Source organism: Auxenochlorella protothecoides, assembly GCF_000733215.1.
Source record: "Auxenochlorella protothecoides strain 0710 unplaced genomic scaffold scaffold30, whole genome shotgun sequence".
NCBI lineage: Eukaryota > Viridiplantae > Chlorophyta > Trebouxiophyceae > Chlorellales > Chlorellaceae > Auxenochlorella > Auxenochlorella protothecoides.
The window spans coordinates 254,869-281,314 of record NW_011934162.1 but is presented as its reverse complement, the minus strand read 5'-3'; the positions used below and the strand labels follow the sequence as shown (position 1 = coordinate 281,314).

The following is a 26,446-nucleotide window of genomic DNA, read 5'->3' as shown; positions in this document are numbered from 1 at the left end:
GGGGGGGGCGATTCAATTTCTGAGCACCAGGTAGACTCCACCTCCTGCTCAAGGCGAGGCACCTAGAATGCCTGCCCCTGACCTCCTGTTGCTGTGGGTGGCAGGGCGTCTGCGCCTGGACTTGGGCGCTGGCACACATCAGGGCGTCGCACACCTCACCCAAGGCCACACATGTGCCGATCCTTCCCCTCCCTCTTTCTTCCCCTCCAGCTCGAGTTCCCTTGGTTCCTGCCCACCTACCTGGCCTACCCGTACGTCATTCAGCGTGTGGACGCCATCCGATACTTCATCCTGTACCACCACGGCGGCGTCTACATCGACCTGGACATGGGGTGTCGCAAGCGGGTGGACCCGCTGCTGGCGGCGCCCTTCACCGCGCCCCTAACCCACCCTGTGGGCATCTCCAACGACGTCATGGCCGCCGCGCCGGGGGCCGCCTTCATGCACGCCGCCGTGCACGCGCTGCGCGGCTGGAACCTGTGGCTGGTCATCAAGTACGTGCAGGTCATGTTCACCACCGGTCCCATGTTCTTGACGGTCCTGCTGAGCCACTTCCCAGACCTGGCCGCCGTGGCCGTCATCTCCAAGGCCGACTACGGCAAGTACGACGCCTCGGGGGACGCCCTGTTCTACCACCTGCACGGCAGCAGCTGGCACGCCGGGGACGCCCCCCTCATCTTCTGGATGGAGCGGTACGGGAAGGTGGTGCTGCTTGTCGCGGTCGCGGCAGCGGCGCTGATCGCCGCGCTGGCCTACCGCCGCCAGAGGTCCGCGCCCGGGCGGCCGGGGCGCAGGACGACGCTGATGGAGCGGCAGTGCCAGTCAAAGTATGGCGACAAGCAGGTGGCATACTGCCCCGTCTGAAGGGGGGAGTCAGACTGCATCTGCCCTTGTCTGGGTACCGCAGCCCTGAGGACCAGATCCTCCTCTGCATGCTATACAGGGGCTCCCAGTGCCCCATTTTCCATGTTCTTGTCCGCACTGACCATCCCAGCTTGTCCCTTGGTTCACGCTGTGTGTCCTGCATGTTGCCCGCAAATCACCTCGCCCTTTTGCCACCCAGTGTACCCCGACTTGATTCCCCCTCTCCAATCCCTCGCAATGCCGTAAACAATAAAGCCCACATGCTTCGACGGCTGCCTATGTACCGGCCCAGACACAAAGAGTGGTTGCCATGGCTAGACATGCCAGTTTCTCCTAGCCATCATAACCAGAGTCGGAGATGCATACGTCCGTCAGGGGATCACCGTCCTTGCTGGCCGCCAGAGCATCTGGCAGTGGGAATGCCAACATGTGGGGGTTGATGTGCACATGCTGATGGTGCTGACACACCGAGCCCCTTGGTAGACCATGCAGTGGCTCGTCAGCTCAGGGGATGTCGCCCTGCCTGCGCAGGCATCATGGCCCGGATCCTGTCGTTACCTTTCATCACATATCACGCCTACATGTACCTCACCTATTCGTTGGAGGATGGGCAGGCCCTCCACGACCCTTCCAAACACAGTGTGCTTGCCGTCGCATGCTGGAGCGGGGCCTAGCGTAAGAAAGAACTGGGAGGTGTTGCTGTTCTTCCTGCACACCACGGCAAAGTGTTGGGGTTTTTGAAGAGATGGGCTGCAATGAGGACGGGCGTGAGGAAGCTGCTGGGAACCTACATTGCTCTAAAACCCATAAGCACTCCACCTACCCACTGTTCGCCATGGATACGATGCCCGCTGCATCGTGCTTGAGCTTGAGGCCCCCCTTCTCGTCGTTGAAGGGCTTGCCATAGATGCTGTCCCCACCTGAGCCGTCGCCTGAGGGGAGGGGAGTGCAATGAGTGGGCGCCTGCAGGGAGACTCAAGCTGACCATGCGAGCACCGCCGTCAGTTCCTGAACAAACCACAAACACCAAGAATGAGGGTGTAACGCCAATCCTACCTTTGACGATATCACCACCTTGGCACACAAAGCCCTTGACGATGCGATGGAACTTTGTGCCTTTGAAGTGCAGTGGCCTTCCACTGCTCTTCCCTTTCCCTCGCTCCCCTGTGCACAAGCATCTGAAGTTTTCACAGGCCCGAGGTGCAGCTTCGGTGAACAGCTCTATGGTGAGGCGCCCCGCCCTCAGAGGGGTGGGCGGGGTGGCTTGCATGGTGCCCTGCAGATACAAGGGACACAAGGTAATGAGGTGAAGAATCGCGCACAGTATCGCTCCAAACAAGCCAGCAGTTGATCTGACACCTCAATCCAGCACCGGGATCGCACCTGATCTCGCCAGGAAGGGTCACTATCACATGCTGATGTGAGGAGATCACGCTGTTCCTCATCCAAGCTGCTTAACTCCTCCGGCCAGCCGTACTACAGCATGCGCAACCGCGAAGCAATGTTGCGGAATGAGTGGGCACTTTAATTGAGAGAACCCACTCAGTACGTTGCCTATAACCGACCTGGCTTTTTATCGTGTCGAACAGTGCCTGCGCCCTGGCAAATGCACGTGACTCCAAGGCGTATTGGGCAGCATCGCCGATGTCAATGTCTAACCAGCAGCGCACCATTGAAGATGATATCGGATGCAGCTTCTGAAACAGATTGAGTACCGCCCCTGAGAATCTGTCAGGGCACAGACTGTGTCGGATGGTGCTGAAAACTGCGACATGGCACTCCTTTCTTGTTGAGCCGATGCAGCGCGCTTCAAATCGGATACAAACTGCTCGACACCGGGGCGAACAAGTTTCGTGTTCAGATGGACGGGCAGCATCGTTCCTCTGAATACTATATCTCCCAGTATGAAGGTGAAGACTCTGCAGATCGTGTGGCATGGCAAGGAGCCGGTCTACTCTGTGGATTTCTCGGGAGCTGCCTGCCTCGCAACAGCCGGTGCAGACAAGGAGATCAAGCTCTGGCAGGTACGGTGTCATTTTGTGGAAATGTGCTGGTGGGATATATAGCAAGGAACAGATGCCTCATCGCTCCCGGAATCGCCGACCGCATGACGCAGGTCTCTCAGGGTGAGGATGGGTACGCCACCATTCAGCACACGGCCTCCCTCTCCGGCCACTCCAAGACGGTGAATTGCATCCGCTTCTCCCCGACAGGTCAGTCCTGGGTCTGATCTGTGGATCACGTTCTGTGTGTTGGTATTGATTGCGAGTGGGATCTGTTGATGGACGTTGCGATTGAGTTCTACATGTAAATAGTGGAACCCTGGATCGCCTGCAACCACCCTCAGGCCGTGACCTGGTGTCCAGTGGCGATGGAGGGGAGATGCTGATCTGGCAGCCTTGCGCAGATGCCCAGGCGCCACGAGGAAACTTGTCTGCTGAGGAGGAGGAGCCGTGCATGAAGCGGGCTGCGGTCCTGCGGTAGGAGCTGGGATGGGGGTCCATAGTCTATTGATCAGAGCAAACTCCCTCTTGCCCTGGCAGTCGCTCACGGGCCTAGAGGACCCCGCCTCGGTTGCCTCCCATGCAGGGGTCACACGGATGACATCATGGATGTGGGCTGGTCCTCTGACGGGTCCGCCCTGGTCTCCGCTTCCATCGACAACCGCGCCATTGTGTGGGACATGGGCGACAGGAAGCGCGGGGCCATGCTGGCGCAGCTGGCGCACCACAAGCACTTTGTGCAGGGGGTCGCTTGGGACCCTGTGCGCCAGTTTGTAGTCACCCAGAGCGCGGATCGGACGTGCAGGTGGGCTGCTATTGAGTGGGGGGGGGGGGGGATTGTGGTTGGCCCTTTGGGAAGCACCACCTTCTGGCATGGTTGATGCACAGCTCCAAGGGTACCGAGCAGCTGGGGTGAAGACCCAAGGCCCCGAGTCCGGCCAGGTCACGAGGGCTCCTGAGCCCCTCAGTCCCACCAACCCATGCGAGGTGGGCATGGAGAGTGACCGGCCCTCATGCATTACCACGCCTCAGGGTGTATCGCCTCAAGCCGCCGGCGGTGGGGAAGAAGGCTCGGGCAAAAGCCGCGGCCGCCACGGCAGCTGCCACTGCCAAGGATCTTTACTGCTGCGCCACGCTGAGCAAGGGCGCCACCCGGGGTGAGCAGTGCGGGGGGGTGCATGCAGCGCGGGATGGCAATGGGCCCAGGCTGGAGTGCGATGAGGAAGCGGCTCACCTCTGCCGGTCCCTGTGCTGCCACCCTGCTCCCACCTTCTCTGGTGATACCCAACCCGACCAGGCGGAGTCAAGGTGCCTCTTTTCCACGACGAGTCCCTCCCTTCGTTCTTTCGCCGGCTGGCCTGGTCCCCAGATGGTGAGCACCCTGGCAGGCTTTGGGATTGGGACGTCACCAAGCCTCAATGGGAGACGGGCAATGAGGCCCCCCAACACGATAGATGCTGCCACAACCTTAGCCTTGGCAGTCAGCAGGGCGTTGCGTGCAGGCCTGTCCCCTGCACGCACCCTGGACCATGCTGAACCCTGACCAGCGCCCGCCCATGCACCCGCCACCCCAGGGTCCATGCTCGCCGTCCCTGCTGGCGTGCACCGATTCGAGGAGGGAGGAAAGGAGGGGCACGCAGTGCATGTGTACGCGCGCGACGAATGGGATGCGCCCCTCCTCCACCTCCCGGGCCACTCCAAGGTGTGGGCGCGGCAGCATGGCGCGGGTGGCCCTGCGCAGTGCCCCGATGTATTTCCGCGGGGTATTCTAGGTCCAAAGTCTTCCCTCTGGCCCCCTCTGCCCAACAGCCGGTGGTGGCCGTCCGCTTCTGCCCCGTCCTATTCAAGAAACCAGAGCCTTCTGGCAGGGAGGACGTGGGTGGGCAAGCCATCGACCTGCCCTACCGCATGGTGTTTGCGGTGAGATCCTGGAGGACAGCCGTGTGTTCGGTGTCCCTCCTCACAGATAGTCGCTAGGAGTACTGGATGTATTTGGAGTGCATTCATCATTGCCCCCCCCCCCCACCATCAGTGCATGCTCGGCCCAGCTCGTCAGCCATGCACACCAGGAGAGGGTTGACGTTGAGGCTGGCCTTCTCTTCTTCACAGAGCATGCTGACCCGGTGGACGTGCACCCCATGCAGGTGGCGACGCTGGACAGCGTGGTCATATACGACACCGCCTCGCCGACCCCGCTGTGCCTGCTGGGCGCCTTGCACTACGATTCCATCACCGACCTGGCGTGGTCCGGTGATGCGCGCTACCTGGCGGTGTCCTCCCGCGACTGCTACTGCAGCATCGCCGTGTTCGAGCCGGGCGAGCTGGGCGAGGCGCTGGCCGGTGGCGAGGCCGAGTGGTGGCTGGGAGGGGTGGGCAAGCCCGCGCCGGGGTCGCAGCCAGCTGATGCAGCGGTGGCGCTGCCGGACTCGGCGGTCCAGCTGGACCAGCTCGACAGCGTGTTGCCGCCCGGCCCGGCACCCGCCCAGGGCCCCGAGCAGGAGCACGCTCGCCCAGCCGCCTGTCCGACCCCTGTACTGAAGAAAGCGCGGCGAATCGTCCCCGAGGCCGTCCCGTGCCAGCCCCAACCCGCGCCCACCGTGGCGGCGGCGGATCAGTCGAGCGCAGACGACAGCTTCACCTTCCCTGCCCCGCCCTCCGCGCCGCCGTCGGAGCCGCCGACCGCCTGCGACCCGCTCCAGGCTGCGAGGTGGCCCGCCCAGCCAGCGAAGCGAAGACTGGTCCCCACGCCTGTGCAGCCTCTCACCGGGAGTGCGCAGGCAAGGTTTTCGGCAGCGTGCCAGGTCAGGCTCTCATGGTTCTGGCCACCTCTGGTGGAGGACATTGCTTTGCAATGCCCAGTGCTGTCGCCCCAGGCGATGTGTGTCCTTTGATCTGCTGGCCTGCATCCTTTCTTCCATCTCAATCATGTGCTGGATGAGAGGTCATTTCCTTTTCAAACGCAGGCCTCCTCCAACATGCCTCCACAAGCTGCCCTGCCTGTGGACGCCACGTCGGGCGGTGCATCGAGACGGCGCATCACACCCATCCCGATTGCACATGTGCCCCTCTTTCCAGGGTCTATGGGCACAGACAGTGCCAGCCAAGCTTCGGCGAGGAAAACCTGACTTCCAGGACTTGGTGTTGATGACTGGGTTAGAGGGCGCCCCCCCACCCTCATGCGACGCGCGCGCGCGTGTCCTTCCATAGTGCAAGTGCACTCGTGTACAGACACAGACAGAACGAAGCGACATTGAGAGCCTTTTACAAGAAGCTTATATACGTCGAATTAAAAACGTATCACAACCACCCCTTAACTCATGCCTAGGCCTCAGCCGATCGAGTGGCCGAGGTCCCCAGCAGCGGTGTCGGACGCATGGTTCGCAAGCGGGCGGTGAGCCTGCTGAAGCGTGGGAATGGCGCCTCTGGGGAACGCAAAGCTCCCAAACCCAAGTCAGGAGCTTTGAGATCCACCAAAGTAAAGACACCTGTCCATCATGTGGCAAAAGGGCCCCCAAAGGCCAAGCATGCCAGGCCAGCACCACCTGCAGGGCCCAAAGCCTGGACGCCAGCCTCGGTCGTGCACCGCCAGGCGGCCTACGCCATGCAGCGCCTGCTTGCGGCGGATGCATCGGGCAAGGGGGGGGCCAGCGTCAAGACGCTGACCCTTGCGCCACACATCGAGGCCAAGCGAGCCACGCATGCGGTCACCTGCGAGTGCCTGCGCCACCTCCTTGTCATCCAGGAGTTGGTGGAGGAAGCCGGACTCCTGACCAAGTTCCCTCGCCTCAGTGCCCCCGTGGCTTACGTCCTGGTGTACGACATGCTCTTTGGTCAGCCGCCGCGACCCATAGGCGCCCCGGAGAGGGCAGTCCTGTCGACCAGGGTGAGTGTGCTGACTGTGCTTGGGAGAGGTGTGCAAGATGCAGCCGCAGGATTCTGATTTAACCTCGTAGAGTATACTTTGCAGATCTCAATGAGGTCCAGGAGATATCAAAACCCTCTGGTCTGTCGCAGCGCGTGGCAAGTAACTCTCATGCATCAATTATTCCCTTGCGATCACCCCCAGGAGCAACTGGAGACAGCCCTGACAGCTGCGCTGACAGCTGCCGGGGTCGGGACAGCGGAGGAGCTGGTGGCGGCCAGGTTCCCCGCCGGCAGCGCGGCGGCGCCGGCCTCCCTGCCCCACTCCCGCTGCGTCCGGGTCAACACGCTGCTCTGCAGCGTGGAGGAGGCGGTGGCGGAGCTGCGCGACGCGGGGCACACCCAGGTCGAGCCCGACCCCCTGCTCCCCTCCGTCCTCAGCCTGCCCCCCGGCACCGACCTGCACGCGCTACCCGGGGTGGGCTCCGGGCGCCTGGTCCTGCAGAGTCGGGCCAGCTGCATGCCGGCCGCAGCACTGCGCCCACCCCCCGGCGCCGCGCTGCTGGACGCCTGCGCGGCTCCGGGCAACAAGACCACCCAGCTGGCGGCGCTGCTGGGCGCGGGCGGCAGCGTGCTGGCCCTGGACCGGGACCCGCAGCGTGCGCAGCGGCTGCAGGCGTCGGTGGACTGCACGGGCGCGGGGGCCATCGTCGCGGTGCGCTGCGCCGACTTCCTGACGCTGGACCCGGCGCGGCACGCCCACGTGCAGGGCATCCTGCTGGACCCCTCCTGCTCCGGGTCGGGCACGGCTGCGGCGCGCGCCGACGCGCAGCTGCCGGGGGCGGCGGCGCGGCGGGCGCTGGGGGAGGCCGCGCCGCGCGTGGAGGCGCTGGCGGCCTTCCAGGAGGCGGCGCTGCGGCACGCGCTTTCTTTTCCGGGCCTGCAGCGCCTCACCTACTCCACCTGCTCGGTGCACGTGCGGGAGAACGAGGCGGTGGTCGCGGCTGTGCTGCCGGATGCGGAGGCGGCAGGCATGGAGCTGGCGCCCGCGCTGCCGGGATGGCATCGCCGGGGCATTGCCGGCGCCTGCCCCAGGGCGGAGTGCCTCGTACGGACAGGTGTGTGAATGTGTGATTGAGGACGGGTGGTGGGAAAGTTGGAGTGATCCTGTGACCAGTGTGAGATGGCTGGGAACGAGGAGTGCTTGCTCGGAAGCAACCTGATCAGCGATAGTTTGCAGCCTCGTCTGCAAGGTTCACGATCTCAACCCGGCGCTGCTCAATGCAATGCACGCAGATCCTGACCAGGATGGCACAGATGGATTTTTTGTCGCTCTGTTCCAACGGAAAGATCTGGATCCTGAGTGGCGATAGCGGTGCTGTCATTGCAGGCACAATGTCTGTCTCAGTGAGTCCACTGGGGGGAAAGGGGCTGCCATGTAACCCTTCACGGCAGACACAGAAATAGAGCAATGCACTGAAGCCGCCGCCAGCTCCAGTGATCAGGAAGAGTGCGAGTGTTTTGACCATGATGGAGCTTCTGGAAGTGGAAGGAATGCCCATCTTAGAGGCCATTTCCAAGCCAAGCTGTCCATATGGATGGTCACTACGCGGAAGTGGCTCCAGCAGCCGCCTCCGCCTTCCATGCAGCCCTCTGCCGCCACCTCTCTACTCGGGCGGCATCTCGAGCCTGTAGGGACGCGGTCCTGCCCCTGCGAATCTTGTTCGCCTCCCTCTGGAATGTGGGGGTGGCGCATGATGTGAGAGAGGGCAAGGGGACCGTTTCCCCCACACGCACTCTTCTTATCAGTCACAGGCACCATCCCTCTCTTGCAATCAATCTAGAATTTCCAACATCGACGCACCGTGGTTTGCAGTTGCCGGGCGAGAACCCGGTGTGCGTAGTTGCGACCAGAGTTGTCAGGGGTGACGAAACGGACGTGCTCCTGTCTGCCAGTCAAAGTGCTGCTGCTGACGGAAGCCTCCAGTTCAGCTCCTGCCCCTCCTGCGTTCTTCGCGAAGCCTCGCTGCAATGCGACCTTGACCTGCTGAGTGAGGACACGCTGGAGTGCTTGGAGCCTCTGCATGGTCACCCACTCAGCGCCCTGCCACGACCAGTGCCCAATCAGGCAATAGAACTCAGGCTCCTGGGTGTGTCACAATGAGCAAGGATGCAACGGTCTCAACGTCTCCTGCACCGCTCTCGATGTCATGCATGGTCGCGCCCCCGGTGGTAGTGCCACGTCGGTGAACCCCGGGATCAGCAAACGGTATGGCGGGCCATGCGTCCAGAATACCAAGCCAACATATTCTCAGAATCTCGATTAGTGTGGTTCCTCTTTGGTGCGCGATGACGACGTTATGGGTGCAGGCGCTGGGTAAGTGATCACGACTGCGCTGAGCGATGGCAGTGGCTGAGCGATGGCAGTGGACTGACGTGTTCTCTGAGCATACCGCATTGTCATCGACATCAAAGCAATCACATCCTGCAGGGAAATCGACACAGATCAAGCTCGGGCCTATGGCGCCAATGTCTGGCGCTGTGCAGCAGGCGCTTTCCCAGCTCGGCCTCAAGTCCATCCAGGCTGGGGACTGCAAGCTCATGTACAAGGGGTCCCCCGTGGACCTCAATGCCCCCTTGCGCTTCTCCAATCTACCCTCTGGTTCCAGACTTGAACTTCTCACTGGTGAGTGGACGGGGCCGGATACAGCTTGGCATCAGGTGGGGCTGCAGAGGAGACGCCAGGAGCCCATGGGCAGTGGCCCATCTCAATCTGGTACGTGACCCCTTCCTTCAGGCAAAGAGGTTGCGCTGGGTGTGAGGGACTCCCGGGAGTTGAAAGCCAGCCCTGCCGCTGCTGCCCCCTCTGCGAGCTGCAGTGCGCCGTCTGTTGCAGTTAGGGCCCCAGCATTTCAGCCCGACGATGCTCAGCCCACGGGACCTTCTTGGCAACCTGAGTCGACCGCACCAGACCATGGCAATGGTACGAGTCGCATGCAGGCGCATGCCCAGGCAGAGACCCACAGCGCCGGCGTGGAGGGCGCTTCCAACACCACCACGCCGGCCGTTCAGGCAGAGGACCTTGAGGACGACCCATCAGTGGCTTTATTTGGAAGCAAGGTCCATGTCTTTCACACGCAAGACGAGGCCACGAGCGTCGAGGCCGCCAACCAGGATCCCCCAGATGACTTTTACGACTTCAATGAGAGCGACTACCGGCATGTGGTGGCGGGGTACGCAGCCCGGAAGGCCAAGCAGGCTGGTGCGGTGCTGAAGACGCGGCAGGTGCGCTGCATGCATGTGATGGGTGGGCGCTGATGCGGGCCTGGAGAGCCTGTGCCTGGATCTGAGTGGTAGATGTGCCCCTTGTTGGCTTGGCAGATGTCAGCCTGCAGTCCTCATCCCCTCTCCTTCACGCGTCTCTTACCCACGCTCCAGTTGCGGGAGCGGGAGGAGCAGGCGCGCTTCGAGGCCCAGGCAGACACCCCAGTTCCCATCCGCCTGGTCCTGCCCGATGGGCACTGCCTGCAGGCCGTGCTCAAGGCCCGGGAGACCACGGGCCGCCTGTACGACCTGGTGGCCGCCGCCCTGCTCCCCGGCCTCTCTTTCCACCTGTTTGTGACGCCGCCCAAGATGCTCCTGCCCCGCCAGGACGGCACCAGCCTGTGGAAGGCGGAGCTGCTGCCCGCCGCGAGGGTCCACGTCGGAGTGGAGGGCGGGCCTGCCCCAGGGCCCCTGCTGCGCCCAGAGGTGGAAGCGCTCGTGCAACGCGGCGCGCCCGCCCCGGGATTCGCTCAGGCCGGGCAGCAGGGGATCGGGCGGGGTCCTCAGGAGCGCGAGGCGATGCCACAGCTGCCGGCCGCGGCTCATCCGCGTAGGCCTCCGACGGGTGGGGCGGCGCGCTCGGGTGCGTTGCCCAAATGGCTGAAGCCCGCCGGGAAATGACGGGATTGATTCTGTGCAAAGGAATCTGTCCCATCCTGAAAAGACTTCTGAGGCACGGCAGCGTGTCTTGGTACTATTTCATGTGCTACCGACAATGGAGCAGCAGGGTTGCAAGGGGATAACTCGGTGAAAAACATGACAGTCAAGGGGAACGTTTGTGAAAAGGTTCTCTGTTGCTTGGGAAGGGGGGAGATTGTTGGGTCAGGCAGAGCGTGTTGGTCACAGCAGGACGGATGTTGCCGCGCTCATCGTCGAGACGCACGGCACCTGGTGGTGGTGCTTGTTGCTCAGTTGCCGGGGGGACTGCCAGGCGCCCATCGTCTCATGTACAGGCCACTCAGCCGCAACGCCCGTCGTCTGAAGGGTTGCACCAGCCCACCCTGCGCCCGTCGTCTGAAGGGTTGCACCAGCCCACCCTGCGCCCGTCGTCTGAAGGGTTGCACCAGCCCACCCTGCGCCCGTCGCTCTGCTCCGGCCATGACGCCAACTTTCCTTCCCAGTACACCCACCCTCAGGCCCCCGTCCCTGCCAGCCCGTCGCTATCCCTGTCGCGCAGCTCCTCCACGGTCCAGCCCTTCCCGCCATCCCCGCCCTCAAAGTGCACGATGCGCGAGTGGAAGCCCTTGAGCGCGGGGCGGTGCCCGATGCTGAGCACGGTGATGCCTGCGCGGATGGCGGCGCGGTACAGCGCCAGCTCGCCGTCGGCCGACACCGCGCTGGTGCACTCGTCCAGCACGGCGTAGGCCGGCGCGTGGAAGAGCAGGCGCGCCATGGCCAGCCTCTGCTTCTCGCCGCCGCTCAGGGTCTCGGTCCAGGCCTGGACCTGGTCCAGGCCGCGGCCGCGCGCGGCCAGGCCATCCAGCTCCACGGCCTCCAGGCACTGCGCCAGGCGCTCGTCCAGCGCCTCGCGCGAGGGGTAGGCGGCGGAGGTGGCCCAGGGCGCGACGCGCGCGCGGGAGGCGGGGGAGGCCACCGCCAGCACATCGCGCGGCGGCTCGGGGTAGAGCAGCTGGTCGCGCAGCGTGCCGGAGACGAGGTAGGGGCGCTGGGAGAGGTAGAAGAGCTGGCCCTTGGGGGGCAGCGTGATCTCGCCTGCCTGCAGCGGCCACAGCCCCGCCGCGACGCGGAAGAGGGAGGACTTGCCCGATCCGTTGGGGCCCATGATCATGACGCTGCGCCCGGGGGTCACGTCGAAGGTCAGGCCGCGGACCAGGGTCGTGCCGTCCGGCGAGGTCAGCGTCACGCGGTCGAAGCGGATGGTGGGGCCCTCATGCCGCCGCGGCTCGGGCAGCGGATCCAGCCCGGCGGGGCCGGGCCCCGCCGCGTGCGCCAGCGACCCGGAGGAGGAGACGTTGCGCAGGTAGAGCTGCGTGTGCACGCGCTCGGGGTTGTCGCTGCTCAGGTTCTTGACCTGTGGGCAGGGTCCGGGGCGGATGGAGGCTGGTGACAGGGTTTCGACCCAGTGACCCGGGGAGCATGCCAGGTGATGGAGCATCCAGGGACGCGAGCACACGGTGATCGATCAGGAGACCACGCCGCCTTGCACTGAAGCCCAGGCCCCGTGAGGTCTTGCATGCACCAACAACATCACCAGCGCTTGCCTGCTCCAGGAGCTCCGACACGCGGGAGGTGTGCCCCGCCAGGCCGGTTATACGCTTGTATATGAGCACAAGGTCGCCGATGCCCCTGCAGGATAGGGGGGGGCCCAATGATCAGGCAGGGCGGCTTGGTGATCGGGATTACCTGGGCGCGGCGGACAGCCCTGCGGTCGACGACCACCACCAGGTTTGCATGGCTGCATTGGAAGGTGGCAGGGCACGACGCCAGGCGCGCAGGCCGCCGCCCAGCCTCAGCCAGCTGGTTTTCTTGCTGCCCATGAGACACGATCAATCATGCTCTGAGCCTCCCCTCCAGATACTTCACCAAAGCCGACGCACTTGGAGGTGTTGCCCAGCAAGCGCATGGCGCGGATGTAGTTCTGGGTGGCGTGCCCCGACCCCGCCCGCGGGTTGTTGCTGTCGAAGATGAAGGGCAGGGCGTAGACCAGAAGGGCCACGGCGGTGGCGCCGTACTGCGCAGCGTGGTATCGGGAAAGGGGCCCAGAGAATCAGCAGTCGGGGGTGCATCAGATGCAGGGTCCAACTGGAATTGCTCGCAGGCACCCAGCGGCCAAGCAGGGGCTGCTGGCAGCTTTGAGAGCGAGGGAACCCCTTCCCAACCTACAATATACCTTGACGAAGAAGCCATCCAGGACCTGCTGCACAAAGTGCTGGAAGGCGGACAACCGTGAGTGGCGCAGCATGCGGTACAGGTGCTGGTTCAGGATCATCTGCTCGGCCATGCCCGCCGGCGGGTCGTTGAACGCCACCTCTTCTGCGTTTTGGACCAGGCGCTGCGTGGAGGGGGGAGGGGGGGGAGTGGGAGGTCAGGGCTTTGGATGTGTTGGGTCGAATACACGAGCGTGGCCGAGGCACCCCTCTGGGGTCCGTCATATTGGCTTCAGCGCAACCCTCTGGATGCCCCGTCACACCCCTCCCCACCCTCACACCTGTGAAGGGCACCACTCGCCCCCCCCCCCCCCCCCCCCTTCCTACCACACCTGGTGAGCCTGGCGGAAGGCGCCCGTCAGGGCCGTCTCCTGGGCTGTCATGAGGGCCAATGGGGGACTCGTCTTCCGGAGCACGGAGGCGCAGCAGAAGTAGTAGCCATACAGGGCCAGCTGGCTCTTGTACCTGTGATGCGGGGGAGTGAGGGGGAGGATGTGGGGAATGCAGTGACAGGAGATTCTTATACCTGCATGGACGGGCTGGGAGGTGCTGCTGAAAGGGCACATGCCAAGACTGAGGCCGGTGGCGTGTCTCAGCGCCAACCACATCACTGGCCAAGGCCCCCATTGCACTCACATCCCCCCTACAACTGTCTCTCTTCACAGCGCATTCCCGAGTCCCCTCACCCCATGATCCCCGACAGCGAGTGCGTGAAGAGGACGACGTCCAGCAGCGGCTTGAATGTGTAGGAGTAGAGCTCGGAGATGGCATAGGTGAACTTCTCCACGTCCTCGGTGATGCGCTGGTCGGCCCCCGTCAGGCCGCGCAGCGTGGAGGCCGCAAAGTAGGCGCGGTTGTTGCAGTACAGCTCATGCAGCTGCAGGGTCAGGCGGCGCTGGAAGGCCAGCTTGATGCGCTTCTGCATGTACTTCAGCCCACTGTTCACCACGGCGGCTGGGATGGAGGCCGCCACAAACAGGGCCATGGTTCGACGCACTTTGGAGCCGTCAGAGGAAATGATGTACCTGTGCGTGTGGGGGGTGGGAGAATGGGGAGGGGACCCATGATGAGAGGCAACAGGCCTGTATACAAGATAGGTGACGCAACGGAGGGAGGCGGCAGCGGGTGGCACCTCACGCCACAGGGAGGGGCACTTGTTTTCAAGGCAGGGGGGCAGCCCTGGGTGCTTGCTACAGGCCCAGTACAGACGCCCCGCAGAGCACACCTCCCAGTCTGGCCTTCCAGGCGGGAGATGTAGTCTGAGAGCATGGTGCGGGCTATGAGGAGACCTCCCTGTGCATAGATCAGTCCAGCCTCTGCAGACAGTGGTCCTGGCACACAGCTACGCAAAGGGAATGAGGAGCACACAATCAGATATCAGATCCCGACATGACAGCCAAGAATGGGCAGGCTCGTGCATGGCTCTCCAGTCAGCGGCAGGCATGTTCCTTGCAAGGGATGGCAAACCTCTCCCACATAATTGCCCAGGCTCACATGGACAGGATCTTGCGGAGGCGCGAGGCGAAGATGGCGTCCACTGCAACAGCCTTGTGCTTCAGCGGCTTGTCCTTCCTCTCTGTTCCCATGGCCAGCTCCTGCTGCTCACGAGCAGCGCTCCTCAAGGCCTTCTTGATCTGGTTGGCCCCCGCTCCGCCTCCCACCACCACGATGATCTGCGGGAGGGTTGCAGGTAGGTGGGCAGGTCGTCAGTAGGTTCCACACACACCAGGTCATGCCCGGGCCAACAAATCAAGAGATATTTGAGTCTCACCGCCAAACTACGTTTCTGAGACTGGGAAAGCCCATCGAGGAACAAGTCCGCCATGATCGCCGTTTATTTCAGGTCGACCGAGACAGTGCCGAAACCTGGCTGTCGGGTCGTGCCCACTCCACGCCAGACTTTTTAGGATGACGAGGCCCGTTCCTATCACTTCATTGGCAGGTTCCAAGCCTTTTCTGCGTCGTGCATCATGACCCTAGACGAGGGAAGCTCACTCGACATCGCTGATCAATTAATTGTGTAAGCAAAAGAATCGCCACGCAAGCATGAATCCCCCCAGCGCGCGCCCTCGTCCAACCGAGCAACGGGAGTCCTACTGCTCAGCATTGGCATGCATATGTAGTGAAGGTATCTCATTTGGAAATTCACATGCCACCGGTATCGTAAGTTGTAGACGCATAGGAAATCCTCTAGCTGCAGCGCGCCGGTCACCGTGTGCCCACTTCACGCAGCACCGGGCTTGGAAAGGCCATGGCCGCACCAGAAGCAGGACTGCGAAATGAAGACCTCCCAGCATTGTTTTGGGACGAGCTGCCCGATGACCCAGAGCACCCAGATGCCATGGCAATCAAGGCTATAATTGACGAGTCCACACCAGAGGATCGGGCTGAGAGTTTCAAGGTGAGACTGCAGATGTGAGGCTGGTTGAAAGGATTGTGGTGGGACGATCCGCATTGCGTCATCAGCCAGTCCCTCAGCTGCTAGATGCATGCGTATGGCCATGCAGGAGCAAGGCAACCGAGCACTGAAAACAGGCCTGCAGCAGAAGAAGAAATTCTACTTGCGGCAGGCCATTGAGCAATACACTCTGGGCCTGGAGCTGCAATGCAGCAATGCCACGCTAGTAGCCCAGCTGTATGGGAATCGTGCACATGTCAGCCTGCTGCTGGGCAACTACCGGAATGCCCTGGAGGACGCTCGGGCCGCCCTGAAGGCGGACCCCACTTTTGTGAAGGTGTGTGAGGGGGTGGCAATGGGGCTTTTTGTGGGATTTTGAAGGAGAGGCTATGGGCGAAAAATTGGGCTTTTATTGATCTTGTCCGTCAGGGGTGAAGTCGGCTGTCCCCCGCAAAAAAAGAAAAATGTGGGCAGTATGGAATCTACAGGTGCACTGCATCGCAGCGCTGTCTCCTTGCCCTCGGCATACACCCATACAACGCGCACGCAAGCCTTGGTTCTCGCCCTCCTGCCATCAGGCATACTGGCGGGGAGCCAAGGCTGCGGCAGGGCTGCGGAGATGGGAGGAGTGCAGATACCTGTGTGAAGAGGGACTGGGGCTTGATGCTGACAATGCTGACGTGGCACGCCTCAGGCAGCGTTGCAGCGATGAGGAACGGACAGATGCCCAGCGTGCGGAGGAGGAGAAGCGGCGAGCTGCGGAGAAGCGAGCTCCAGCACGGCACCTCGCAACTGCGATGCTGGAGAAGGGGTGGAGGGTGGGACGCCCTCAGTTTTCTGTAGGTGAGCCCGTGTTGGGGCACAGGGAAATGTGGGCCTTGAGAAGTGTCTGCCTGGACAGGGCTGGATGAATGGTACTTGGTTTCTTTTTTCCATGAGCAGTGTTGAGGGCACGGGTGTGCGAGTGTCCTGTAGCTTCATGCATGGAGGTTGCTAGGACATCAACCTCCTCCCGTGCCCACCTCAGGTAACCGTAAGCCTAGCATCGATGCTGACGGTGCCATTCACTGGCCCGTCATCTTCTTCTATCCCGAGGCCAGCATGCAGCAGGATGTGATAGAGGACTTCTCAGTAACGGACACTTTCAGGTGATTCATGCGTGGCAGATGTATAGGGGCTGGCGGGTGCAGGCTGGCCGGCTGCCTGATTGCGACATGCTCTTTCCATGCATGCAAGCCGGCTTCGTCCATGCAAGCACCGCAGGGATCACCTTGACTGCATGTTTGGGCCAGACGGTCCCCCACTGGATTGGGATGTGGCAGGCGACTATGGCAGAAGCAAGTTGGAGGTGTACTACCTCTCGCACGCAAGCAAGGCCATGCCATTGGAAGCCCTCACAGAGGTATGTCAGCGTGAAATGGGACCAGGCAGTCTTCGGGTCACGTTGTCTAGGATGGATACTCGGGCGTGAGTACATGCCATCGAGAACAAGGAGTATGCTCGCTGCCATATTTCTAGACAATGTTGGTGGTAGATCTGCTCAGATCACACTTTTCATGAACGGCGACGTTGGCTACCTTACTGCTGTACTCACTCTCTTTACATCTGCAAACCTTACTTCCCCCCACTCCCAACACAGGCCCTGTATGGCGGGTGGCCAGAGGTCCGTGACGAGGGTCCCAGCCGCTATGGCCCCAACGCTGCCACCTGGCAGAGGGTGGAGGAGGGCTGGACGCTGGAGCAGGCGCTGGCCAGGGCAGACCACGTGGTACCAGGGATCCCTGTCTTCTTCATCCTCTCGTCCTCCACGCCTTACAAAGCCAGGTTCCTGTCGGGGGACATTCCCCTCCTGTGAGCCAAAGGAGCACACCCTGCACAGTCTAGGGCCATTCCCGTTCTCATTGTACAATCACCACTGGGCAGACGCCTCGAAGCGACAGGGCCGCACGCCAAGCAAGCACTGCCAGGGAGGGGGTGACCCAGGGGCGCTCCAGCGCCATCGAGACTGCAGCCCTTGTGCGTGTGGGGTGGTGACCGCAGTTCCTGGAATGCCGTTCGCAATGCAGGGCTGCCCGGCCTCCGGGTCGTCACGCCGACTTATGTGACGCGGGCGGGACAGGGGTGCCGCGAAGCCGCTGCAGCCCTCGCTGCCACGTCAGCGCCACCCTCTCCCAGAAATACATGCCACCCCCGGCCTCCAGGGGCTGCGGGCCCGTCGCCGCCTTGTTCGCGGCGGCGTGCGCCTCCTCGGCGGCCTCTGCCGCGTCGTCTGCCTCGTCCTCCCGCACGAATGCGTCCTCTGCTGCGATGGCCTTGATGAAGGGGTCCCTCAGCTCATCCAGGATGCCGCCGCGCTGGTAAATGGCGGGCCCGCCCTCGATGAACAGGCGCTGGTCGGGGCCGGACAGGGTGGGCACATCCACAGCAATGAGCTTGAACACGTACTTGCCCTACATGGGGAACAGGCTCGGGCGGGTGATCTGCCAGGCTGCAATGACAGAGGCCCTGAACAGCCCGGGGGGAGAAAAGTGCGGAATTAAGGCAACGCTGCCGCCACCAGGGCTGCCTCAGGGCGTGCCTCTCCAGCTACAAGATCGACATGCTGTGCATACTCGCTCAGGGTCAGCCTCCCAAAAACCGACAAAATAGCAAGTCAGTCATGATGACAAATCGCCAGCTGTGCATGCTCCCTCAAACCCATCCCGCCCCTCATTGCACAACACATTCCCCATTTAAAAGGAGGCACATCCAACCTTGCGCTTCTTGGCCTCCAGGGATGCCAGCCCCTTGCGTTCGCTGCCGCGCAGGGGGAAGATGATCTGGGCTCTCCGCGACTGGATCCGCGGCACCAGGCCCTTGAACCGCAGCTTGCCACCTGTCAGCACCGTAGCCCTGACCGGGGAGCCCACCAAGGGGGCGCCCATTACCTCCAGCAGCCCCGGGTGTGTGTTCAGGCGGACCATGGCCAGGCGGTAGACGGTGTTGGGGTCTATGGTGTACTTGCGCCGCAGGTAGAGCGCCCCCAGGATGACCAGGGACACCGACAGCGCCTGCGAGTGCCATGGCATGCCAGGGACTGGGAGCGACGCGCTTGAGGGGTGACGGGGGTGGCAATGCATCGCGGATCCCGGCCGGGCCATGATGCAAGTGAAACAGAATCGCACACAGGCCCCCGTGTTGCTCTCCGCACTAGGAGCGGCATCCACTTCTGAGGCACGGAACATCGCGGGGTCTGTTGATCAATCGTTGCATCCATTCCCTGGCACCCCTCCACGCCCACACAGACGCACCAGGAAACCCCCGGCCGCCATGGTTTCGGACAGGTTGATGAAGGTGGAGGCCACCCCATACATGGTGCGCCAGAGGCAGTAGGCCAGGAAGATGCCGCCCACGGCATACACCTTGTTCCCATGCTGCTGCCAGAAGGAGTTGAGCTGCAGCGAGATGACCCGCTGGACCACGCCCGGCTTGGAGGTGGCCTCGGCCAGCAAGCGGGCCTGGGCAGGAAGCAGGGAGTAGGCGGTGCTGGGGACCTTGGCCAGCGCGCCCGCCATGCCCTTGGCTGCAGCTCCCGTGGATGCGGCTGCATTCCTGATGGCGTTTCCAGCCTTCTCTGCAGTGCTGATGGCACGCAGGCCGCGGCCAAGCGCGCCCAGCCGGGAGTGCGTCCTCTGCAGGCCTTGCACGGCCGTGAAGCCCTTGTCGGTCCGTGGCCCCGAATCGAGGCACGCCTTCAGGGTTCCTTGGGAGGTTGCATGGTAAGCTCTCGAAATCTGGGTAGGACATCGGCAAGCCTGGCTCAGACTGCGAGCCAGGCGCGCAAGCGCCATGGCTGATCACCCACCCGGGTGCCTCCCGCAATGCAAGCCCCCACCGAGGCACCCACCAATAAGAACTTTGGGTGGTGAAGGTGAAATGTATGCCAGGCTGTGCACTGTGGGTTGTCCACCCCTCCTGCTCACCCAGAGATCACCCAGGGCGCCCTCCCGTGCTTTCCCCCGATTACAGCTCCGGACGTCTTCAAACAAGGGACGAGTTACTGGACCTGGTCGAGCATGTTCGCACACCTGGGATCCCACAGAACGACCTACATTCTATGGAAGGTCTGTGATGACGAGTGCAGCTTACCAACATTGCTATTCCCTAGGGGTGCTGTCACCGTGACGCGATGTGGAACTCCTTCAACGCTGTCGCCAACAGAGTGAAGAGCACGGCCAAAGTCATTGCTGCCGAAGCCTACGAAACCGCCAACGAGCTGCGATCCATTCACCAGGTAGGTGAAGAACGACATCCGGTATCACCGTTTCGCATCCTTTCCATGTGTGCCGATCAACCCGCCACCTGTTTTGGCACAGGAGGACTGGTCGAGTGCAGCGCAGCGCGAGAACCAAGGAGTTGGTGACGTTGGAGCCCACGACCAGCCGTACTATGGCGATCCCTTCCAGCAGCAGGAGCCGGCGCATCAACCCAGCCAGTCCTTTGCACCAATCCAGCACCCCATCAGCACGGCATTTCAGAGCGAGCCAGGCACTGCCCCCACGGCCACCACGTGGGTGCCCCAACCTGCGGCGGCGGCCAGAGAGGAGGTGCAGCCTCCGCGAGTGCCCAGTGCAAGCACCGCCCCGCCCGCCTCGCCATCCACATCCGGCGATGTAGCGGCGCGTCTGGCAGCGCTGAAACTGAAGTTGCAGGTTGGCGGCGCCAAGCCGGCAGTGACAGAGGCAAATCCTCCGGCTGCAAGCCAGGAAAGACCTGGAGGGGCCCTCAGCCTCGTGCCTCCATCTCCGATGGCTCAGATCCCGGCGACGAAACAACCTGCCCCTCCAGGTCCCGGGCCAGCATCGATCCTGCCGCCCCAGCCCGCCGCCGGCAACATGTTTGCAGCATACGCTCCAAGCCGGGCCCTCCCGAGCATGCAGCAGCAGCAGCAAGGGAAGGAACCGACCAGCAGCGCCACGGCGAGGACCATCAGCTGGCTGCCAAAGCCCATGCCTTTTGTCCCCGCTCCTCAGCCTACGACAGGCAGCCCGTTCTCCAACCAAAACTCTGGGCCATTCCAGCCCCAACAGATCCTGCCGGCTGGTACCAACGCCCAAGACCCTGTGGTGGCTCTACCTTCTGCTCTGGCGCCGAACGCGGCCCTGGTTCCGCCATCCCTGCCCACCACAGCTGCTGCACAGCACCCAGCCACGCCGCTGACCGCTGACGCACCGGTGGCTGTACAGGCGGAGGCTCGTGCTCCGGAAGAGCCTCCACGGCAATCGTTCAGCTGGGATGAGCGCCCAGCGCACAAGCCGCCCGCAGAGACGGCGCAGACACCTGCACTGGGGCCCGCAGCTTCATTGGCGGGAGCACACCCCAGTGCGGATGAACAGGATGCAGTCGGGTCCTCAGTGGCTGACGCTGCCTCCTGGTTTGCCGGGGACCATGCGCTGTCAGCGACAGACAGCGAGCCCGGCGCGCCGCCCGTGTCCACCATCCCAGTCCCTCTTCCAGCGGGGGGCGCCGCGCCAGACTCCTCCGCACACGCAGCTGGAGAGGGAAGCTGGAGAGAGCTGCAGGCCGCTCAGGCGGAGATCGCGTTGCTGTGTGACGCCAAGGCCGAGGCGCAGGCACAGCTGCAGGCCCTGCGCCTCGAGCTGGCCCAGGCGCACTCCAGCCAGGAGGCACGTGTCGCGCAGGGTCTTGTCGAGGCCGAGGCCAGGGCCGCCTCCCACCAGTGCAGCATCGAAGCGCTGACGAGGGAGGTGGAGGCTGAGCGTGCCGAGGTTGCCCACCTGCGCCGGGCGGCGGAGGAGGCCAGCCGGCGGGAGGCGGCGTCTGAGGAGGCGGCGGCGGCCTACCGGCGGGAGGTGGACCCGCAGCTGCTTCGGCAAGCCAGGGAGTTGGAGTTGCTCAAGCTGAGGCTTGCAGAGGTCGGTGGGGGGTGCTAGGGCAAGGGCATGATGCTGAGAAGGTAGGATTTCCTGCAGCATGCTGCATATGCAACTGCGCCACACCTTACACGGCTGCCAGGCGGAGGAAGCCCGGGCTCGCTTGGAAGAGGCGCAGGGTGAGGAGGCGCAGCGACGCCAGGCCCAGGATGCCTCCCAGGAGGAAGAGGTTTCTGCCATGCTGGCTTCCTTGTGAGTGCTGGGGTGGCGGCAGTGGCTGGAGTGGGGTCTGCTTGCGCTGCCGGTGGTGGATCATACTGAAGGCCTTCGATGGAGGCGGAAATGCCGGTTGGTTGACGCAAGCTGCTGAGCATCCAGCCTCCCCTTAATTGCTATCCTGGCCACCCAGGCAGCGAGATGTGCAGACCCTGCAGCGTGAGCTGGCGTCACGGGACCGCGACATCGCATCCTACGAGGTCAAGCTGGAAAGCATGCACGACGCCCTGGCGCAGGCGCAGGGGGAGGCGGAGGCCGCGTCGCGCGCGCGAGAGCAGGAGGCCGCCCGCTCCCGCGACGAGCTGGGCGATGCGAGGGCTGAGGCTGCAGAGCTGCAGGGTCAGGTCCAGGCTGCCCGACAGGAAGCCATCAGCGTGCGGCAGGAGGCTGAGCAGGCGCTGGCTGTCCTCCAGGTGCGGTGGTTGGTGGATGTGGCTTTCTGAGCCATAGTGGAGGGACACTGTTTCACAGAGGATCGCAAGCTTCTGTCCCGGCTCAACCTTATCCTTGTGATCCTCCCTGCACACCTGCCACAGCGGCAGCTGGATGCAGCCAGGGCAGCAGAGGCCCACCTCGCCAGCGCCCATTCACCCGCCCGCGCCGCTGAAGCCGAGGAGCGGCTGCGGCGCGAGGTGTCCGAGGCACGGGAGGCCGCCGCTCAGGCCAGCGCCCAGGCCAGCGCTGCACAGAGGGAGGCACACCGCTTCGGCCGGGACCTGGACGAGGCGCGTGGGGCGCTGGACCTCCTGGAAAGCGAGAAGAACGCCGCCGTGGCCGAGGCATCCGCCGCGCGGGACAGGGTGGCGCTGCTGGAGGCAGACCTCAGGGCCGCAGCGGCCGCTGCATCGTCCAGTCCTTTGCCCGCCGGTGCAGGGGTTCTGGCAGATGAGCTGGAGGCTGAGGTTGCCGCCCTGCGTGCCAGGTGATGCCAGAGAGGTTTGCGATGGGGGCAGTGGCATTGCGATGGGCGACTGCACAGGTGGAGCACCTTTCATGCAGTGGGGGGGCAAACACCATGCTCCATGCCAGGCTACGACGGCGTACTCCCCCCGCCATCTCGCAGGCTCCGCGAGCTGGAGGCCGAAGCGGCCGGGGCTGCGCTGGCGAGGCAGCAGCTGGCGAGGCTAAAGCAGCAGATGCTGACGGAACAGGACGACGAGGAGGAGAAGGTGAGGTGGCGCGTGGACGCGGAGGTCAAGATGGAGCTGGAGCGGCTGAGGAGGTCGGGGGAGGTCGCCGAGGCGGGGTCCGAGGCCCTCGACGCCGCCCGCGCCGAAGCCGCGAAGTGGCAGGCCGCCGCCGCGGCGCGGGATGCGGAGCTGGCAAACCTCAACCATGCGCTGGGTGAGTGCGAGTATGAACTGTGCCTCAAGGGGGTAGGGGCTGTGACTCGCCGCAGAGTGCACGGCGGCATGCCACCAGCATCAGGTTGCCGTGGGGAGCCACCTTTCTCCCCTATAGATGGCCCTGAACTCTGTGCACTGTGACTCCCTCTGCTCGGTATCATCCTACGAATCACACGCCGTGATTGTGTACCAGTCACATTGCCCGGTCCCACCCTCCCCTTGTCACCCCCTCCATCACCAGAGGAGCTGTCCTACGAAAGCGAGGCGGCGGAGCGCCTCCGCGGCGAGGCCGTGGCCCTGACGTCGGCGCTGGCCAGCGCCCGGAACGAGGGTGACGCCCAGCGCCTGGCCGCGCTGAGGGCAGAGGAGGAGAGGCGCGAGGCCGTGGCCCGAGCCCAGGAGGCGGAGGCGGCCGCCGCGGCCGCCAGGAGGGAGACCACGGCAGCCGCCGTGCGTCTGGCCGAGGCGCAGCGCGCATGTGAGGCCGCGGAGAGGCGCGCGGCCTCGCTGAGCGCCGACGCCGGGGCCAGCATAGATCGGCGCATCGTCGTCAAGATGCTGGTGTCTTTTTTCGAGCGAGGCGGGAGCGGCGAGGTGCTGGACCTCATGGCCAGGTGGGGTGGGGTGGTGGAGGCCATTGAGCCTCCCATCGCTGAACCTCGGCACGATTCTTCCTACACAAATCCCCCGTGCATTCTCCTTTACCCTTCCGGCTGAAAGGGTCTTGGGTCTGCATGTGAGGAGTGCTGCAGAGTCCACCAGGCCCCGGTGCTGAGTTTCAGCCAGACCCCACCGCAGGATCCTTGGACTGACGGACGAGGACAAGGGAAAGATTGCCGCCAGCCAGCGCGCCACAGGCCGGCGGACGGGCAGCACGAGTCTGGCGGGGGATGTGGTGGGTCGGTCGACGCCCGCGGCGCCCCAGCCCGCGTCCTCCTTGGCGACCTCCTGGATAGACTTCCTGGAAGAGGAGGCGGCAGCAGCGGCCAGCGAGGAGGGCGATGCATCGCTCGGCCGCCCCGTAGGCCCCGGCCCAGCTGCCAGTGGGGCACCCGCCATCCTCCCGCCCTACACGCCCCTGACGGCGCAGGGCCCACCACCCTTTGGGCGAGCGCCCTACCCCAACCTGAGCAGCGGGCCGCCCCCTGTCCTGGGCCTGCCCGACATGCCAGACATCTAGCTGACCCACCGTGTCAACCAGCTGCTCCCCCTGCACCATTCAACCCCTCACTTAATACCACTCCACGCATGCTCCGGGTTGTCAAACAATGCCGCAACGCAGCGCGTCAGGTCTCTGCATGGTGCTTCCCGATGAAACGCTCAAACAGCTGGTGCAGGGGGTTTGGGGAGTCACGGAGGAGTGTGGCGGCCCGGAGGAACTCCTTCCGCAGCACCCCACTGGTCTGGCGGTCGACGGTGCGCCCCAGGTCGTGGCTCAGCTCGAAAGGGTCCTCGATGCACACCTTGCAGATAGTGTGAAGAGAGGTCTCGGGGTTGAGCGCATGCAGAGGGCATCCTTCAAGTCGCTTCTGCCGTTGAACAGCGATCTGTGCCACTCTCATCGCCCCATGCCTATCAACCAGCTCTCCTGCCGCCTCACCAGGTGCCTTTCTCGCCCCACCCTCTGCGCCCAGCCCTTCTCCGTCTTTGTGAGGGTCCCAGCGGTCCGCACGCTGATGACAGTGCTGCGGTAGTCGTGGCCCCAGGCCCAGTACTCGAAAAAGTCCCACACCAGCTCAGCCAGGGTTTGTGTATTGGCATTGCCAAAGTCTTGAAGCGTCTCGACCTGCGGGTCGCGAGGGATGGGTGTGGCATGAATGACACATGAGGAATGATCCATGACTTGCCGGCCTGCACAACCCGACAACCAAACCAGCCCCTCCCGGCACATACCTTATCATAGTGGCCCACATCCCAGCCCTGGATGCTGCCGGTGTGGGTGTGGGGCAGCAGCTGCAGGGCCGGCAGGATTGGGGGCGACCGGGTCTGCAGCAGGTGTACACACATCAGCGCATAGCAGTAGGAAGAGAGGGTGCCAGTGTACGGCTCGTTCACCTTCCGCCGCTTGGCCCAGTGCTTCACGATGGTCACCTGAGGGCAAGTATGCATGCGAAGAGCAAGTTTGAGGGTGTAGAGAAGAGGAGTCGAATCCTTTTGCTCCTGTAAGTCTCCTCTGTCCAACCCGCCCATCGCTTACCCCCTTCCATCTCCCCATGCCAGTGTAGGAGCAGGCAGGGAGAATCCCCTGCCACAGGCTACGGCTTACCAGCTGCCGGAAGCGTGGGTCGATGGCGGCGTACGCTGCCAGGTAGCGCGTGTTTGCGCAGGCCAGATCGTTGTCGATGGTCACGTCGACACGCAGGGCCGTGCCGGGGAGCCCAAACTTGACAACAGGAATCCTGGCGCCGGGAAGGTCCTTCACATCTTCCATGCCCGCTTCCCAAACGGTCTCCGCCACCCGCAGTGCAGCCTCCACTTTGGACTCCTGCAGGGGTAGGTATTGCAAAGTGTGAACGACTCTCCAAGGACAGGACAAGCAGCCTGAAAGCTTCGATTTCATTGAGGCAAGCTTCCTACCCAGCCCTGCCCTGAGTCTTACCTTGGCATCAGACGACTCAGGCAGCTGCATGCAGATGTCCAGGTCGTTGGTGCCACGGACACTCAGCCCATTGGCGACAGACCCAAAGAGCTCGACATTCGCGCCAGGCCATGCCTCCTTCAGCAGCGACGTCACCTTTTGCAGCGACGCATCCTGGACCGCCAGCTCCTCTGTGTAGGAAAGGTCACATGTTGATTAAAAACTAGCCAGGCATAACTCGGTTGCTTGAAGCATCAGCATCACCTCAGCTTGTCTCCAAATCCATCAGCAGCACTTCTGGGCCGTGTCTCTTGCGAGCACTACGCCTCCCAGCTTACCGGTGGTGGGGGTCAGGGACTGGAGCAGGGTCATCAGGCCGGCGTTCAGGCGATTCAAGTCTGTCACCGGCCGTCGCCCGTCGTGCCTTGCATCCATGATATCCACCCACCTGCATGCTTGGTGGCATTGGAAGTTGACACAGAGGAAGGGAGTAAATACATCAATTCCTGATGCAAGCTCTTGCAGGCCCCACAACTGACTCGACCCACAAACACCAAGGTGTGGTATGCTCTTCCACCACCCAGCAATTCTATTCACCTGCCTTCCCGCCCAGGAGCTGGTTTGTAAGGTTCCTTCCTCGCCCCACCATGTTTGGCCATGGAGGCGGTGCTTGCAGCTCCGCCCGGTTGCCCCGGCCCCACCTCGCCGGCCTTCGCCTGTTCGGCATGTGGCACATCGCCCTCGGCAGCAGGTTCACCCTCGGCTGCAGGAGCAGCCTCGGACCCCAAAGCAGGGTCCTGATGCTGGGAGAGGGTCTGTGCTACAGCTCCCAGCTGAGCCTTGGTCGCCTCCAGCCCACGCAGGAGCAGGGGCACGGCTGGAGAGGCAGCTTGCCCTACCTCTATGAGCTGCGTGGCGGCTGCCAGCAGGCCGTCCAGTTGGCGCGAGAGAGGTCCCTGGAGCGCAGCGGCTTCCTCCCTGGTGAGCAACCGGTCGCCGGGGAACTCCACGAGCGGGGGCAGCATCGGCAAGAGC

The 26,446-nt window shown here is 63.4% G+C and overlaps 10 protein-coding genes across 10 annotated transcripts in view; 5 read left to right on the top strand and 5 right to left on the bottom strand.

The window, feature by feature from the left end:
- Positions 1–864, top strand: part of F751_2890 (Inositol phosphoceramide mannosyltransferase 2) — a gene marked incomplete at both ends in the record, with an annotated part of 2,131 nt that extends 1,267 nt beyond the window's left edge. The window contains one exon of the mRNA XM_011398203.1: positions 211–864. Within this exon, the coding sequence (XP_011396505.1) occupies positions 211–864 (654 nt within the window). The remainder of the gene's footprint in view (positions 1–210) is intronic.
- Positions 865–1,197: 333 nt separating this feature from the next.
- F751_2889 (Peptidyl-prolyl cis-trans isomerase cypE) lies at positions 1,198–2,537 on the bottom strand (the record flags this gene model as incomplete). Its single annotated transcript, XM_011398202.1, has 5 exons — positions 1,198–1,271; positions 1,457–1,572; positions 1,688–1,796; positions 2,056–2,140; positions 2,430–2,537. 5 exons carry the CDS (start codon positions 2,535–2,537, stop codon positions 1,198–1,200), a joined length of 492 nt encoding a protein of 163 aa, XP_011396504.1.
- A 231-nt stretch (positions 2,538–2,768) lies between these two features.
- F751_2888 (Chromatin assembly factor 1 subunit B) lies at positions 2,769–7,854 on the top strand (the record flags this gene model as incomplete). The annotated part of the gene is made up of 13 exons (XM_011398201.1): positions 2,769–2,888; positions 2,981–3,077; positions 3,212–3,344; positions 3,454–3,672; positions 3,900–4,024; positions 4,165–4,239; positions 4,442–4,569; positions 4,677–4,787; positions 4,916–5,605; positions 6,193–6,750; positions 6,934–7,010; positions 7,089–7,491; positions 7,633–7,854. The coding sequence occupies 13 exons, from the start codon at positions 2,769–2,771 to the stop codon at positions 7,852–7,854; spliced, it is 2,958 nt and encodes a 985-aa protein (XP_011396503.1).
- A 1,145-nt stretch (positions 7,855–8,999) lies between these two features.
- Positions 9,000–10,673, top strand: F751_2886 (Tether containing UBX domain for GLUT4; the record flags this gene model as incomplete). Its single annotated transcript, XM_011398199.1, has 4 exons — positions 9,000–9,105; positions 9,220–9,414; positions 9,526–10,013; positions 10,167–10,673. 4 exons carry the CDS (start codon positions 9,000–9,002, stop codon positions 10,671–10,673), a joined length of 1,296 nt encoding a protein of 431 aa, XP_011396501.1.
- F751_2887 (hypothetical protein) lies at positions 9,625–9,825 on the bottom strand (the record flags this gene model as incomplete). The annotated part of the gene is made up of 1 exon (XM_011398200.1): positions 9,625–9,825. One exon carries the CDS (start codon positions 9,823–9,825, stop codon positions 9,625–9,627), a length of 201 nt encoding a protein of 66 aa, XP_011396502.1.
- A 511-nt stretch (positions 10,674–11,184) lies between the features above and the next one.
- F751_2885 (ABC transporter D family member 2) lies at positions 11,185–14,765 on the bottom strand (the record flags this gene model as incomplete). Its single annotated transcript, XM_011398198.1, has 10 exons — positions 11,185–11,940; positions 12,025–12,084; positions 12,260–12,359; positions 12,611–12,744; positions 12,904–13,065; positions 13,273–13,405; positions 13,627–13,965; positions 14,166–14,282; positions 14,435–14,613; positions 14,712–14,765. 10 exons carry the CDS (start codon positions 14,763–14,765, stop codon positions 11,185–11,187), a joined length of 2,034 nt encoding a protein of 677 aa, XP_011396500.1.
- A 516-nt stretch (positions 14,766–15,281) lies between these two features.
- On the top strand, positions 15,282–17,193 carry F751_2884 (Tetratricopeptide repeat protein 4-like protein; the record flags this gene model as incomplete). Its single annotated transcript, XM_011398197.1, has 6 exons — positions 15,282–15,341; positions 15,448–15,675; positions 15,917–16,181; positions 16,366–16,486; positions 16,602–16,740; positions 16,978–17,193. 6 exons carry the CDS (start codon positions 15,282–15,284, stop codon positions 17,191–17,193), a joined length of 1,029 nt encoding a protein of 342 aa, XP_011396499.1.
- A 232-nt stretch (positions 17,194–17,425) lies between these two features.
- On the bottom strand, positions 17,426–18,892 carry F751_2883 (hypothetical protein; the record flags this gene model as incomplete). The annotated part of the gene is made up of 3 exons (XM_011398196.1): positions 17,426–17,788; positions 18,092–18,388; positions 18,629–18,892. 3 exons carry the CDS (start codon positions 18,890–18,892, stop codon positions 17,426–17,428), a joined length of 924 nt encoding a protein of 307 aa, XP_011396498.1.
- A 614-nt stretch (positions 18,893–19,506) lies between these two features.
- On the top strand, positions 19,507–24,013 carry F751_2882 (Golgin candidate 3; the record flags this gene model as incomplete). Its single annotated transcript, XM_011398195.1, has 8 exons — positions 19,507–19,611; positions 20,714–21,253; positions 21,354–21,463; positions 21,621–21,900; positions 22,024–22,409; positions 22,551–22,831; positions 23,075–23,447; positions 23,632–24,013. 8 exons carry the CDS (start codon positions 19,507–19,509, stop codon positions 24,011–24,013), a joined length of 2,457 nt encoding a protein of 818 aa, XP_011396497.1.
- Positions 24,014–24,119: 106 nt separating this feature from the next.
- On the bottom strand, positions 24,120–26,436 carry F751_2881 (Poly(A) RNA polymerase protein cid1; the record flags this gene model as incomplete). The annotated part of the gene is made up of 7 exons (XM_011398194.1): positions 24,120–24,296; positions 24,434–24,619; positions 24,727–24,924; positions 25,100–25,318; positions 25,433–25,602; positions 25,750–25,809; positions 26,058–26,436. The coding sequence occupies 7 exons, from the start codon at positions 26,434–26,436 to the stop codon at positions 24,120–24,122; spliced, it is 1,389 nt and encodes a 462-aa protein (XP_011396496.1).
- Between the last annotated feature and the right edge of the window lie 10 nt (positions 26,437–26,446).